The sequence below is a fragment of the Durio zibethinus genome, unplaced genomic scaffold, assembly GCF_047325235.1.
Source record: "Durio zibethinus cultivar Kanyao isolate XHJ-2024 unplaced genomic scaffold, ASM4732523v1 HiC_scaffold_105, whole genome shotgun sequence".
NCBI classification, from domain to species: domain Eukaryota; kingdom Viridiplantae; phylum Streptophyta; class Magnoliopsida; order Malvales; family Malvaceae; genus Durio; species Durio zibethinus.
This window is the reverse complement of record NW_028322728.1, coordinates 25001-42500: the sequence shown is the minus strand read 5'-3', so window position 1 is coordinate 42500 and position 17500 is coordinate 25001. Positions and strand designations below refer to the sequence as shown.

Below are 17500 nucleotides of genomic sequence, written 5' to 3'. Positions count from 1 at the left end.
ATAATGAAGAAACTACTACTGAAACTAATAATGAAACTAATAATGAAACTAATAATGAAACTAATAATGAAACTAATAATGAAACTAAAAGAAATAATGAAATTAAAAGAAATAATGAAACTAATAATGAAACTAATAATGAAACTAATAATGAAACTAAAAGAAATAATGAAACTAAAAGAAATAATGAAACTAAAAGAAATAATGAAACTAATAATGAAACTAATAATGAAACTAATAATGAAACTAAAATAAAATACTTGCCTAAAATATATGATCCTTTCTTGCAGGGACCCTACCGCGGAAGAATCAAAAAATTGTTTTCACCTTTAAGTGAAAAAACAAACACGGATCCGTTTTGGATAAATAAGATTCATGTTATACTTCTTGCTACTGATTATTACGAATTTGAACAGACAATAGATACACTCAAATCATTATCAACAGAAAAAGAACTTTCTTTATTGACAGAAACAGAAGATGAACAGACAATAGATACACTCAAATCATTATCAACAGAAAAAGAACTTTCTTTATTGACAGAAACAGAAGATGAACAGACAATAGATACACTCAAATCATTATCAACAGAAAAAGAACTTTCTTTATTGACAGAAACAGAAGATGAACAGACAATAGATACACTCAAATCATTATCAACAGAAAAAGAACTTTCTTTATTGACAGAAACAGAAGATGAACAGACAATAGATACACTCAAATCATTATCAACAGAAAAAGAACTTTCTTTATTGACAGAAACAGAAGATGAACAGACAATAGATACACTCAAATCATTATCAACAGAAAAAGAACTTTCTTTATTGACAGAAACAGAAGATGAACAGGGAAATATCGATTCCGAGGATCGAGTCAAAATTTTGAAATTTTTATGCAATATAGTTATAACTAATCCCGACAATCAAACAATTATAAAAAAATCTAATGGAATAAAAGAAATAAGTAATGGAATAAAAGAAATAAGTAAAGAAGTTCCTCGATGGTCATACAAACTACTCGACATTTTCGAACAACACCATAGAGGAGGCGAGGAACACATGATAACAGATTATGCAATTCGTTCAAGAATCTTCCGGTACGCAATAGTTTTTTCTAAGGAGGAGTTAAAGGATGATTTTTTTCTACCAAACGATATAGAAAACGACCTATCTTTGATGGAATATTCGCCAGAACCGAATTTTCGTCGAGACATAATAAAAGGTGCCGTGCGTGCCCAAAGACGTAAAATAATTAATGGGGAACTGTTTCAATCAAATGTGCATTCCCCACTTTTTTTTGACAGAGTAGACAGCCTCTTCTTCAGAGTGTTCAGATCTTTGTATTCTGATATTTCTTGGCTGATAAAACTAATATCTCGAAATTGGATATGGAAAAACAAAGAATCACAAATTTCTGATTATACAGAAAATGAGGAGGACATAAGAGAAGAAGACGAAGAGATAAGAGAAAGCATAGAAAAGATACAAGAAAGAGACAAAGAGGAAGAAAAAAGAAGAGAAAGCATAGAAGAGATACAAAAAGGAGACAAAAAAGAGAAAGAAAAAAGAAGACAAGAGTCAGAGGCAGATGACTTCCTGCTGGACGCAGCAGAATTTTGGGATATCGTCTTTTTTGGTCAAGGACCAAGGGGCATCATGTTAATAGCCCAATCGATTTTTAGAAAATATATTCTATTACCTTCATTGATAATAGCTAAAAACATTGTCCGTATATTATTATTTCAAATTCCTGAGTGGTCCACGGATTTCAAGGGTTGGAAGCGAGAAATACATGTTAAATGCACTTATAATGGTCTTCAATTCTCCACAAAAGACTTTCCAAAAAATTGGTTATCAGAAGGTATCCAGATCAAGATCCTATATCCTTTTCGCCTGAAACCTTGGCGCGGATCTAAACTGAAACCCTCTCATAAAGATCCAATGAAAAAAAAGCATAAAGATCCAATGAAAAAAAAGCATAAAGATCCAATGAAAAAAAAGAAAGTTAAAAAGAATGATTTTTGCTTTTTAACAGCTTGTGGACTGGAAAGTGACTTACCTTGCGGTCCTCCTCGAAGACGGCCTTCGTTTTTTCAGCCTATTTTTAACGAACTAGAAAAAAAAAGTGAAAAATGGAAAATTTTTAAAAAAGGAAAAAAATTGTTTCGAAAAGTCTCAGGAGAAACAAAAATTCCATTTGTAAAGGGAATAATAAAAAAACTTTCAAAAAGAAATCCAGTTTTGGAGTTGAGAGAAGAATTGGGCGAAACTAAAAAAGATTTGGGCGAAACTAAAAAAGATTCGATAATCAGTAATAAGATGATTGACGAATCATCCCTTCAAATTCAATCTATGGAGCGGACAAATTATTCATTAACAGAAAAAAAGATAAAAGATCTGACTGAGAGAACAAACACAATCAAAAATCAAATAGAAAAAATTATAAAAGACAAGAAATTAGAATCATCAAAAAAATTTTGGAAAATATTAAAAAGAAGAAATATTCGATTAATCCGTAAATTCTATTTATTTATAAAACTTTTTATTCAAAAGATATACATAGATATTTTTCTATATATCATTAAATATATCATTAATATTCCAAGACCCAATCCACAACTTTTTCTTGAATCAACAAAAAAAATGATTGATAAATTCATTTACAATAATGAAGCAAATCAAGAAAGAATTAATAAACCAAATAAAAATACAATTCATTTTATTTCAACTATAAAAAATATAAAAAACTCACTTTCGAATATTAGAAATCAAAATGCAAAAGCTTTTTGTGACTTATCCTCCCTCTCACAAGCATATGTATTTTACAAATTATCACAAACCCAAGTTATTAAATTCAAACCTATCCTTCAATATCACGGAACATCTCTTTTTCTTAAAAATGAAATAAAAGATTATTTTGAAGAACAAGGAATATCTCATTCCCAATTAAAACATCATTATGGGTTAAGACAAAAAATCTCTGGAATAAAGGAATGGAAAAACTGGTTAAGGAGTCATTATCAATACGATTATCAATACGATTTAGTTCAGAGTATATGGCTTAGATTAGTACCAGAACAATGGCGAAATAGAGTCAATCAACACTATATGGCTCAAAATAAAGATTTAACAAAATGGGATTCAGATGAAAAAGAAAGATTAATACATTACGAAAAAAAAAATGATTTTCAAGCGAATTCATTACTGAATCAAGAATATAAACTGAATCAAGAACAAAAACGGAATCAAGAACAAAAATATAAAAAAGATAATTTTAAAAAACACTATAGATATAATTTATTATCATATATATTTATTATATATCAAGATATGAGGGACTCATATACTTATGGATCACCATTACAAGTAAATAAGAGGGAAGAGATTCCTTATAATTACAACTTGGATAAACGAAAATTTTTTGATATATTGGGGGATATTCCTATCCATAATTATCTAACGGGGAAAACGGGGAAAACGGGGAAATTTTCGCATAGAAAATTTTTTAATTGGAGAATTCTTAATTTTTGTCTTAGAAATAAGACCGATATTGAGTCCTGGGTCGATACCAGTACCAAGAGTAAGAAGACCAGTACCAAGAGTAAGAAAACCAGTACCAAGAGTAAGAAAAATATTAAGACTGTGATTAATAATTTTAATAATTATCAAATATCGAATCTGGAACTTTGGTTCTTCCCAGAATTTGTGCTACTATATAATGCATATAAGGTTGAACCATGGATCATACCAATAAAACTACTTCTTTTCAATTTTAATTTTAATGGAAAAAAAGAGGATCTTGTATCAGATGCAAAAAAAAAAAGAAAATTTAGATCCGTTCTCTCAAATCAAGAAAAAGATGTTGAAGAAGATTATGGTAAATCATCCAATCAAGAAAAAGGTAAATCATCCAATCAAGAAAAAGGTAAATCATACAATCAAGAAAAAGATGTTGAAGAAGATTATGGTAAATCATCCAATCAAGAAAAAGGTAAATCATCCAATCAAGAAAAAGGTAAATCATACAATCAAGAAAAAGATGTTGAAGAAGATTATGGTAAATCATACAATGAAGAAAAAGGTAAATCATACAATCAAGAAAAAGATGTTGAAGAAGATTATGGTAAATCATACAATGAAGAAAAAGGTAAATCATACAATCAAGAAAAAGATGTTGAAGAAGATTATGGTAAATCATCCAATCAAGAAAAAGGTAAATCATACAATCAAGAAAAAGATGTTGAAGAAGATTATGGTAAATCATCCAATCAAGAAAAAGGTAAATCATACAATCAAGAAAAAGGTAAATCATCCAATCAAGAAAAAGGTAAATCATCCAATCAAGAAAAAGGTAAATCAGATCAAGAAAAAGGTAAATCAGACAATCAAGAAAAAGATGTTGAAGAAGATTCTGGTAAATCAAAAAAACATAGAAAGGAAGACGAGAGCAAGAGAGAAGCTCGTTTATTCCTACAAAAGTATTTGTATTTTCAATTCGGATGGGATGCTGATTCTTTCGATGAAAAAATAATCAAAAATATCAAAGCATATTCTTTCATTCTTGGCCTGATAAATATGAATGAAACTTTTCTATACTCTGTTAGAAGAGGAGGAACGAATCTGGATATTTTGATGGATTCGGCGGATAAGTTACTTTTAACTTATCAATACCTACTCAAAAAAGGAGTATTGATTATCGAACCAATTCGCCGGTATGTAGAAATTGATGGACAATTTATTCTATATCAAACTATAAGTATTTCATTGGTTCATAAAAATAAACATGAAATTAATCAAAGACGCAAAAAAAAAAAAAGACGCAAAAAAAAAAACTATATTGAAAAAAATAATTTTGATGAATCCATTGCAAGACATCAAAAAATGACTGAAAATAAAGACAAAAATCATTATGATTTGTTTATTCCTGAAAATATTTTATCCCCTAACCACCGGAGAGAATTGCGAATTCGAATTTCTTTCAATTCAAGGGATAAAAATGGTATGCATAGAAATCCAGTATTTTTAAATAATGTAAAAAACTGTGGTCAAGTTTTGAATAAAAACAAACATCTTGATAGTGATAAAAAGAAACTAATTAAATTAAAGTTCTTTCTTTGGCCCAATTATCGATTAGAAGATTTAGCTTGTATGAATCGCTATTGGTTTAATAGTAATAATGGCAGTCGTTTCAGTATGGTAAGGATACATATGTATCCGCGTTTGAAAATTCGTCAATGGTACATTTTTCCATATATTATGATTGAAAACCGGATTGATTAATTTTATTTGAAAAAATTATAAAGTTCATAACGAACTTAAAATCATTGTGCATATTAAAATGAATGGTATTATTATTATTACTGATCAGTAAAATTCACATTCAAAAAAAGGGGGAGAGAAATTTTTGTTTTATGGTAAAAAATTCATTCATCTCAGTTATTTTTCAAGAAAAAAAAGAAGAAAACAAGGGGTCCGTTGAATTTCAAATAGTCAGTTTCACCAATAAGATACGAAGACTTACTTCACATTTGGAATTGCACAAAAAAGACTATTTATCTCAGAGAGGTCTACGTAAAATTCTAGGAAAACGTCAACGGCTTCTGTCTTATTTATCAAAGAAAAATAACATACGTTATAAAGAATTAATTAGTGAGTTGGATATTCGGGAATCAAAAAATCGTTAATTTGATTGAATTAGTCGATTTATTATATTTTTCATTTTGATGTACTTCTTTTCGTTTTCAACAATTCATGTAAGAATGAATCGAGGAAAAACTTATGAATCTATCAGCTACAGAAAAAGACCTTATGATAGTCAATATGGGACCTCACCACCCATCAATGCACGGTGTTCTTCGTCTCATCGTTACTCTAGATGGTGAAGATGTTGTTGACTGTGAACCAATATTAGGTTATTTACACAGAGGAATGGAAAAAATTGCGGAAAACCGAACAATTATACAATATTTGCCTTATGTAACACGTTGGGATTATTTAGCCACTATGTTCACGGAAGCAATAACCGTAAATGGACCAGAACAATTGGGCAATATTCAAGTCCCTAAAAGAGCCAGCTATATCAGAGTAATTATGTTGGAGTTGAGTCGTATAGCTTCTCATCTATTATGGCTTGGACCTTTTATGGCCGATATTGGTGCACAGACCCCCTTTTTCTATATTTTCAGAGAAAGAGAATTAGTATATGATCTATTCGAAGCTGCCACCGGTATGAGAATGATGCATAATTATTTTCGTATCGGAGGAGTAGCGGCCGATCTACCCTATGGCTGGATAGATAAATGTTTGGATTTCTGTGATTATTTTTTAACAGGAATTGTTGAATATCAAAAACTTATTACGCGAAATCCTATTTTTTTAGAACGAGTTGAAGGGGTAGGGGTTATTGGTGGAGAAGAAGCAATAAATTGGGGTCTATCCGGCCCAATGCTACGAGCCTCTGGAATCAAATGGGATCTTCGTAAAGTTGATCATTATGAGTGTTACGACGAATTTGATTGGGAAATCCAGTGGCAAAAAGAAGGAGATTCATTAGCTCGTTATTTAGTCCGAATCAGTGAAATGACGGAATCCATAAAAATAATTCAACAGGCCCTGGAAGGAATTCCGGGGGGTCCCTATGAGAATTTAGAAATCCGATGTTTTGATCGAGAAAGGGATCCAGAATGGAATGATTTTGAATATCGATTCATTAGTAAAAAACCTTCTCCTACATTTGAATTACCGAGACAAGAACTTTATGCGAGAATGGAAGCCCCAAAGGGAGAATTAGGAATTTTTCTGATAGGAGATCAAAGTGGTTTTCCTTGGAGATGGAAAATTCGCCCGCCGGGTTTTATCAATTTGCAAATTCTTCCTCAGTTAGTTAAAAGAATGAAATTGGCTGATATTATGACGATACTAGGTAGCATAGATATCATTATGGGAGAAGTTGATCGTTGAAATGATAATTTATACAACAGAAGTAGAAGATATCAATTCCTTTTACAGATTGGAATCCTTAAAAGAGGTCTATGGGATCATATGGATGTTTGTCCCTATTTTGACTCTTGTATTGGGAATCACAATAGGTGTACTAGTAATTGTATGGTTAGAAAGAGAAATATCTGCAGGAATACAACAACGTATTGGGCCTGAATACGCCGGCCCTTTGGGAATTCTTCAAGCTCTAGCAGATGGAACAAAACTGCTTTTCAAAGAGAATATTCTTCCATCTAGAGGAAATACTCGTTTATTCCGTATTGGACCGTCTATAGCAGTCATATCCATTTTACTAAGTTTTTCAGTAATTCCTTTTAGCTCTCGCCTTATTTTAGCCGATCTCAATATCGGTATTTTTTTATGGATTGCCATTTCAAGTATTGCTCCTGTTGGACTTCTTATGTCAGGATACGGATCAAATAATAAATATTCCTTTTTAGGTGGTCTGCGAGCTGCTGCTCAATCGATTAGTTATGAAATACCATTAACTCTATGTGTTTTATCAATATCTCTACGTGCGATTCGTTGAAATATAAACTTTTCTTTTCCCTATTCCTTTCGTTCTATAAAATAAGCTGAATGGATTGAATAGATATCTTCGTTATTTTATTATCCTTCAGGTTGATAAACTAAATTAGATAGTTATATATGAGTGAAAGAAAGCAGCTTATAAATTCGCAGTAAATTAAACAAAAAAAAATTTAATCTCATTTCCTATGTACAAGAGTTAAGTGGAAGAAAACATAAGTGGAAGAAGTCTTTACCCCAAGACGGGTTGATTAGTCAATCTAGCTTGAAGCGGGCTCAAAAGATCAACCGTATAGAGTTTTGGCTATCCTTTGTATAGATTCCCATACATGTATTGCCAAACCAAACGGGGGATTGAACAAAAAAATGAGTGGATGGTTAGGAACACCAAAATACACAAAGGATTAGTAATGGAGATTATGTAAATTATATAAAAAGGATATTTCTGGATAACATAAAAAGAATACTAATTGGGGCTTTAAATTAGTAGAAATGAGTAGGCAGTACTACCCACGATTCCGGTCCAGAGTATGCTCCTATCCACCGATTAAAGTAATGACTATCAGGAACGAAATAATCCTTTACTATTTTTTAGTTTAAGCCCCCATTCGTAATTTTCTCAGATCAGAAAGAAGAATAGGAACGAAAAAGAAAGAATAAAAAATAAATATTTTTTTTTTTTTTATTCTTTCTTTCATATATATAGAGAGATATAATCTGTGTCATGATTTATGAGCTAATGTAATATTTAATTTTTTTCGTAATCGAAAACAATGGGTTGAAATATCTATTGATATTTCTACAAGAAGTATTTTATTGAAGGCTTAAGTTATTACTCAACAAATAAAAATTGAAATTAGTAACGGGCGAGATCAATTCAGAAGCACTTTTTTTATTCTTCATAATATAGCAGACAGAATTCCATTGGTATAATTTTGGACCTTCCAATCCATTTTTTCTCTATCTATTCTACAACCATACGAAGAGAAATAATACTGATTCGGTCCTTAAATTTATTTGTGACCCACGAGGAGCCGTATGAGTTGAAAACCTCATGTACGGTTTTGGACTAGCGATGGGAACAGTGATGTTATCATCGACTATAATTATCTAACAGCTCAAGTACAGTTGATATAGTTGAGGCGCAATCAAAATATGGGGTTTGGGGATGGAATTTGTGGCGTCAGCCAATAGGGTTTATCGTTTTTCTAATTTCTTCTCTAGCAGAATGTGAGAGATTACCTTTTGATTTACCAGAAGCCGAGGAAGAATTAGTAGCAGGGTATCAAACCGAATATTCGGGTATCAAATTTGGTTTATTTTATGTTGCTTCCTATCTAAATCTATTACTTTCTTCCTTATTTGTAACAGTTCTTTACTTGGGGGGTTGGAATATTTCCATTCCGTACGTATTCGTCCCTGAGCTATTTGAAATAAATAAAATGAATGGAATCTTTGGAACGACAATTGGTATCTTTATTACATTAGCTAAAACTTATTTGTTTTTGTTTATTTCTATCGCAACAAGATGGACTTTACCTAGGTTAAGAATGGACCAATTATTAAATCTTGGATGGAAATTTCTTTTACCCATTTCTCTCGGTAATCTATTATTAACAACTTCTTTCCAACTTCTTTCACTGTAAAGAAAAAAAGAATACGAGATTCATGACTTGGTTCAAACAAGAGAAAGAAACAAACATAAAATTATTCATAGATATTCACGATATGTTCCCTATGGTAACTGGGTTCATGAATTATGGCCACCAAACAGTCCGAGCAGCAAGGTACATTGGTCAAGGTTTCATGATTACCTTATCCCACGCAAATCGTTTACCTGTAACTATTCAATACCCTTATGAAAAATTAATCGCATCAGAGCGTTTCCGTGGGCGAATCCATTTTGAATTTGATAAATGCATTGCTTGTGAAGTATGTGTTCGTGTATGCCCTATAGATCTGCCTGTTGTTGATTGGAAATTTGAAACGGATATTAGAAAAAAACGATTGCTTAATTACAGTATTGATTTCGGAATTTGTATATTTTGTGGTAACTGCGTTGAGTATTGTCCAACAAATTGTTTATCAATGACTGAAGAATATGAACTTTCTACTTACGACCGTCACGAATTGAATTATAATCAAATTGCTTTGGGCCGTTTACCAATGTCAGTAATTGACGATTATACAATTCGAACAATTTTGAATTCGCCTCAAAGAAAAACTGAGTAAGTAAACCTCCTATTCTATTAAAGAGAAATTTCCAATTCTTTTAAGGTTCCGTTTTGGTTTAAGTTAAAAGAATATTTGGTTTGACTTAAAAGAATGAGGCCTTTACTCTTTGTTTGGTCAATAAATAAAAATTCAATTACAAATTAACTGGTTGATAAGAATTTCGAATTCATTTTTCTTGAAAATCTATTAATATATTCGTAATTATTTCGAAATATATAGTTTCAAAAAACAAAATACCCTTTCGAACCGAACAAAAAAAAAGAATTAAAAACGAAACAATAATTGTACTTAGATCAATTCACACCTAATAGATTAGGATTTTATTCAATTAGGAACGTATCATAAAAAAAAAATTCCTGGTCGGGTCAATAAGATCATGAAAAGCATTTCGATTTATTTATCTCTTATTTTACATATAATGGATTTGCCTGGACCAATACACGATTTTCTTTTAGTTTTTCTGGGATCGGGTCTTATATTAGGGGGCCTGGGAGTGGTATTACTTACCAATCCAATTTTTTCTGCCTTTTCATTGGGATTGGTTCTTGTTTGTATATCCTTATTCTATATTCTCTCAAATTCTCATTTTGTAGCTGCTGCCCAGCTTCTTATTTATGTGGGAGCCATAAATGTTTTAATCCTATTTGCTGTGATGTTCATGAATGGTTCAGAATATTATAAAAATTTTAATCTGTGGACCATTGGGAATGGCCTTACTTCGTTGATTTGTACAAGTATTCTTGTTTCGCTAATTACTACTATATTAGATACATCATGGTACGGGATTATTTGGACTACAAGATCAAACCAAATTATAGAACAAGATTTGATAAGTAATAGTCAACAAATTGGAATTCATTTAGCAACAGATTTTTTTCTTCCATTTGAATTCATTTCACTAATTCTTTTAGTTGCTTTGATAGGTGCAATTGCTGTGGCTCGTCAGTAATAAATCTTTCTAACTAGGAATAGCAAGCAATCCAAATTAAACTTTTTTCTGTCTTATCGCATCTATTTTCCTTGAATTCTTGTTCGTGTATAAAATATAAAATAGAAATTCGTTTATTCGAGATATTTCCAATATATTCTTTTTGTTATATTCTATTCTAGTCAATCAAATCCGTTGAATTATTGTTCATATTAAAATGAATCGAAATTGATAAGGAGTTGGTCAATGATGCTCGAACATATACTTGTTTTGAGTGCCTATTTATTTTCTATCGGTATTTATGGATTGATCACGAGTCGAAATATGGTTCGGGCCCTTATGTGTCTTGAACTTATACTGAATGCGGTTAATATAAATTTTGTAACATTTTCTGATTTTTTTGATAGTCGGCAATTAAAAGGAAATATTTTATCAATTTTTGTTATAGCTATTGCAGCCGCTGAAGCAGCTATTGGATCAGCTATTGTTTCCTCAATTTATCGTAACAGAAAATCAACGCGTATCAATCAATCAACTTTGTTGAATAAGTAATATTAATAATATTAAATTATAAGATTCACCAATTTGAATTAGCATGTCCAATATGTTGGAATCTACATCATGTTTTCGAAAACGTAAGAAATCAAAGTATCTTGGTCCTTTCTTATGAGTTGATCCCGAAGGAAATTGATTAGAAAATTTCTGGTAAATCGTTGATTCATCTGGTGTTTAACTATAATGATTCATTTACAAGTTTACTAGATTGAAATTTTATGATGTTCAAAAAATTATAGATCCCATGTCACATTCAGTAAAAATTTATGATACATGTATAGGGTGTACTCAATGTGTCCGAGCCTGCCCCACCGATGTGTTAGAAATGATACCTTGGGATGGATGTAAAGCTAAGCAAATTGCTTCCGCTCCAAGAACAGAAGACTGTGTTGGTTGTAAGAGATGTGAATCCGCTTGTCCAACAGATTTCTTGAGCGTTCGAGTTTATTTATGGCATGAAACAACTCGAAGTATGGGTCTAGCTTATTGATACGTTCCCGAAAACCCCACTTGAATACATTTTGAATCCATTTTATTTTTTTTTTACTGAAAAAACCCGTGCTCAAAAAAAATCTTTTTTGAGCACGGGTTTTTCTGGTCCAAGTGCATCTTGTCTTTACCACGAATTATTTTCCTTGGTTAACAATAATTGTAGTTTTACCAATATCTGCAGGTTCTTTAATTTTCTTTCTTCCTCATAGAGGAAATAAGCTAATTAAGTGGTATACTATGTGTATATGCATATTTGAACTCCTTCTAACAACCTATGCATTTTGTTATCATTTCCGATTGGACGATCCATTAATCCAGCTGGAGGAAGATTATAAATGGATAAATTTTTTTGATTTTTACTGGAGATTGGGAATAGATGGACTTTCTATAGGGCCCATTTTACTGACAGGATTTATCACTACTTTAGCTACTTTGGCGGCTTGGCCAGTTACTCGAGATTCGCGATTATTCCATTTCTTGATGCTAGCAATGTACAGTGGTCAAATAGGATCATTTTCTTCTCGAGACCTTTTACTTTTTTTCATCATGTGGGAGTTCGAATTAATTCCCGTTTATCTACTTCTATCCATGTGGGGGGGAAAGAAACGTCTGTACTCGGCTACAAAATTTATTTTGTACACTGCGGGGGGTTCCATTTTTTTATTAATAGGAGTTTTGGGTATCGGTTTATACGGTTCTAATGAACCAACATTAAATTTTGAAACATTAGCTAATCAATCGTATCCTGTCGCACTGGAAATCATATTCTATATTGGATTTCTTATTGCTTTTGCTGTCAAATCGCCGATTATACCCTTACATACGTGGTTACCAGACACCCATGGGGAGGCACATTACAGTACTTGTATGCTTCTAGCCGGAATTTTATTAAAAATGGGAGCGTATGGATTAGTTCGCATCAATATGGAATTATTACCCCACGCTCATTCCATATTTTCTCCCTGGTTGATAATAGTGGGTACAATGCAAATAATTTATGCAGCTTCAACATCTCTTGGTCAACGGAATTTAAAAAAAAGAATAGCCTATTCCTCCGTATCTCATATGGGTTTCATAATTATAGGAATTGGCTCTATAACTGATACGGGACTCAACGGAGCTATTTTACAAATAATATCTCATGGATTTATCGGTGCTGCACTTTTTTTCTTGGCAGGAACGAGTTATGATAGAATGCGTCTTTTTTATCTCGACGAAATGGGTGGAATGGCTATTCCGATTCCAAAAATATTTACGATGTTCAGTATCTTATCGATGGCTTCTCTTGCATTACCGGGCATGAGTGGTTTTGTTGCAGAGTTGATAGTCTTTTTTGGAATAATTACCAGCCAAAAATATTTTTTAATGCCAAAAATACTAATTACTTTCGTAATGTCAATTGGAATGATATTAACTCCTATTTATTCATTATCTATGTCACGTCAAATGTTCTATGGATACAAGCTATTTAATGCTCAAAGTTCTTATTTTTTTGATTCTGGACCACGAGAGTTATTTGTTTCGATCTCTATCTTTCTACCAGTAATAGGTATTGGTATTTATCCGGATTTTGTCCTCTCATTATCAGGTGAGAAGGTCGAAACTATTCTATATAATTATTTTTATAGATAGTTTTGATGAATAAAACAAAAAATCAAAAAGTAATCCTATGATTTTTAAAATTGTTCGTTGTACAGTGAAAAAAAAAAGAAAGAAGTCTTTTTTCTTCTCTTAAGTTTAAGTTAAGTAAAAAAAGGTAAAAGAATTAAATTGAATTTTAATCAGACATCTTTGGCTTTTGTTAGAACCTTTTGAATCAAGTAGTGGAGTGATTCAAAAGGTTCTTGACAGCTTACAATAAGTTTTCTTATATATACGCTGTCCTATCTTAGTATTTGTTAGGCTTAGCCTTTTTATTCAATTCAATTAGATGTTAATGTAAATGAACCATAACTATGTAAACCTATTCCTAATAGATTGACCCCAAAATAGCATATCCAAATTATAAGAAATCCCATAGAAGCCACAAGTGCGGAATTTACACCTTCCAAATTTTTATTTGTTCGGGTATGTAAATAAATCGCGAATACGGTCCAAGTAATAAATGCCCAAGTTTCCTTTGGGTCCCAATTCCAATATGATCCCCACGCCTCATTAGCCCATACGGCTCCCGAAAGAATTCCTATGGTTAAAAAGATAAACCCGAGACTAATAATACGATAACTCCAACGATCCAATTGTTGAGTCAATTGATACCTGTAAAAATTTTTAGAAGAAAGAAAATAAGTGTTTAATAAAACATTGCTTCTTTCATTCATGTATTGGATTTCGCCAAACGAAAATGACTGATTTAATAAATTATTGTTTTTACCAATAATTTTTATGGCTTTTCGAAATGTAATGACTAGAAGAGCTACTGATAATAATGATCCACATAAAAGAGCTGCATAGCCTAATACCATCATACTTACGTGCATCATTAACCACTGGGATTGGAGAGCAGGCGCTAATATTGCGGATTGATGCATTTTGGTTAAAAGACCCGAAGTGGCAAAGCCTTGGGTAAAAATAACACTTGGTGCGGTTATTGCGCTTAAATCATTTTTACGCTTTTTAAAATAGTAAACCATATGAATAAGGGAGAAACCCCATGAAAGAAAGATTAATGATTCATATAAATCACTTAATGGGAAATGTCCTGAATAAATCCAACGAGTGACTAATAATCCTGTTATACAGAAAAAGGTAACTATCATGCCCTTTTCTGATGAATCATATAGTCCTACGACTTCATCGACTAATAAGAATAAGGTTAAAAAATGAATTGTAATTACAATTGAAACGACCGAAAAGGATATATGAGTTAATATATGCTCTAAAGTTGAAAAAATCATAAGAATTCTGAAAAAAGCGAGGGTTTCTAGATTTTATGGAATGGAAATCAGGAATTAAATTCATTATAGGACTTATTCTATCTCTTTTAGAAGATACTATGCCGCTACTCGGACTCGAACCGAGATGCTCTAGCACTGCTTCCTAAGAGCAGCGTGTCTACCGATTTCACCATAGCGGCTTGCTCGAAATCATAATAAGCCATTTTTTATTCAATCGTCGAGATTGAAGGTGAAGGGGTCAATTCAATGTAAAATGTAAAAGAAGCATTTAATTTAAATTGATGAATAAAAACTCGTTTAAATAGCAATTTGAAGGTTCAAAAAGAATCTTTATTATTTATCGTTTTATTTAATTATCCTTTTTTTTATTTAATATTTAATTTAATATTTAATTATTTCAACAGAGATTTTATAGTTTGTGTTTTCCTAAAAGAGAACTCCTCTATTGTAACTAAACTAACTAGTTGTAACTTCAATTCATAGATAGAATTCAACAAAAAAATGTTCTTTATCATTTTAATTTTTTAATGATTCATCTCTCATTCTTTTATATGATTTTTATGAATCTATAAAAAAAAAAATGCTTATCAATTGAATGAATAAATGAATGAAAAAATATTATTTTTAGAGATCACAATTTCAGCACCACATCCAATGATTTCAAAAGATTTATGTAATTTGCATAGCTTTGTATTAATCGTTAGGATTTTGCGTTTTAAGGATTTATCAAACCAACTAGATATTGGGTTGTACACGTTACGTTATATAAAAAGCGTTTCGATTCCTGTCATAATTGTACCATACTTCAAAAAAGTATTTCGAATTTCGAATTCTAAAAATATGTCTTGATTCATCTTCTTATACAAACATAGAATTTTTTTAGATCATTTTAAATTGATACATTATTTGTATATCCACTAAATTATAAAGGGAGTTTTCTCAATTGGGTTGAAAGCAAGGGAAGGATATATAGTAATTCAGAGAAATAATGATTCATAAAGTTACAAAATTGAAACTTAATGGATTAGTTTCAACAACCCAGTTAAAGCTCTTATATATATGTGCTCCGATATAGCTATAGTATAAATATACAAATTTTTATTATTTAATTATTTAATTATTTATTATTATAAATTGAAATTGAATATTATAAAAATAACAAATTATTATAACACTAAGATACCAAATGGGGCGATGGGGAAAATGAGAATCCCCATCCCGGAAATGAAAAAAAAAAAGATATTCAAAAAAGAAAACCTTTGTATCTTATTCGAGTTAAACCAATTCAGATTAAAAAAAAATTATTTGTCGTACAAAAAAACTTTTTGAATTACCCGTAAAAATAGATCTCGATAATGAAAAAGCTTTCAACGCCGCCCAATATCCTTTCTTTTTCCAAACATTTTTTCGAATACGCTTTTTTGATGTAGAAGTACGTTTTTTTGGAACTGCCATTCAAAAAAAAGGTTATTTAGTGCTATAGTTGGATGTCAAAGACATCTATTTTTAAAACAAAATGATCGGTGTCTTTATGTCATTATTTATCTATTCCTATAGATTTTCTAGATTAATAGATTTTCTAGATTATAATTATCTATATACTACTATATAAATTTCATAAGAACTAAATAGAGATGGGAAAATAACATAAAATGCTTCTATTCTAGAAAAAAAAAAAAAAAAAAATATGATATAACCTTTTTTTATTTATATTCCATACACTATCCAGAAAAAAAGAAGAATTTGTATTTAATTTATTGGTACCTTTCTTTTTTATATCTCCATTCAAATCTATAGGATAGATTAGGATCTATTATGATATATAAATTGAATTGATGAAATCAAAAAAACGTAAAAAAGAGTCTTTCCTTCTCTATCTCTGCCTATTTTTTTTGTCGTCCTACATTTATAATTTATACATCTCCATTTATACACGAAAAATACATCAAAACAAAAAAATGTAAAAAAACCATTTTATTTACCTAATAAAAAACAAACTTGAATTTTTTTCTATTAATTGGTAATTGGTCAAGCTCGAAGAGAGAGTATGCCCAATTTTCATTTTCAATCAAATTCGAATGAGACTCGTAATTAATCTGTTAAAGGATACATAATTTTGAAAAAAAAAAAGAATATTTTTTTTTTCCATTAGTAACTCGGTGATATCATTTGATTACTTCTAACTTCGAAATTTGAATATTTTTGAAATATTTGAGAAAGATTAAAAGATTAATAATAGAAAATTCCAGTTAACTTTGTAATATCTTGATTGTATTATTGCTCCCTTTCCATCAAAAGAGATAAGAGCCGGTGAATCAGAAACGATTAATTAAGAAAGAATAAGAAAAAAGTTTTTATGGAGCATACATATCAATATTCATGGATCATACCTTTTGTGCCACTTCCAATTCCTATTTTAATAGGAATGGGACTCCTACTTTTTCCGACGGCAACAAAAAATCTTCGTCGTATGTGGGCTTTTCCCAATATTTTATTGTTAAGTATAGTTATGATTTTTTCGGTCGATCTGTCTATTCAGCAAATAAATAGAAGTTCTATCTATCAATATGGATGGTCTTGGACCATCAATAATGATTTTTCTTTCGAGTTTGGCTACTTTATTGATTCACTTACCTCTATTATGTCAATATTAATCACTACTGTTGGAATTTTTGTTCTTATTTATAGTGACAATTATATGTCTCATGATCAAGGATATTTGAGATTTTTTGCTTATATGAGTTTATTCAATACTTCAATGTTGGGATTAGTTACTAGTTCTAATTTGATACAAATTTATATTTTTTGGGAATTGGTTGGAATGTGTTCTTATCTATTAATAGGGTTTTGGTTCACACGACCTGTTGCGG

The 17500-nt window shown here is 30.8% G+C and overlaps 1 protein-coding gene across 1 annotated transcript; it reads left to right on the top strand.

Annotated features, from left to right (window-relative positions):
• Positions 1 to 5361: 5361 nt before the first annotated feature.
• Positions 5362 to 10010, top strand: LOC149509834 (NAD(P)H-quinone oxidoreductase subunit H, chloroplastic). Its single transcript, XM_089757655.1, has 2 exons — positions 5362 to 7513; positions 8634 to 10010. Exon 1 carries the CDS (start codon positions 5778 to 5780, stop codon positions 6957 to 6959), a length of 1182 nt encoding a protein of 393 aa, XP_089613781.1. The 5' UTR covers positions 5362 to 5777; the 3' UTR covers positions 6960 to 7513; positions 8634 to 10010.
• The last annotated feature ends 7490 nt before the right edge of the window (positions 10011 to 17500 follow it).

Excerpts from the sequence above, each read along its gene's own strand:
- LOC149509834 (XM_089757655.1), top strand. The coding sequence starts at position 5,778 with ATGAATCTATCAGCTACAGAAAAAGACCTTATGATAGTCAATATGGGA.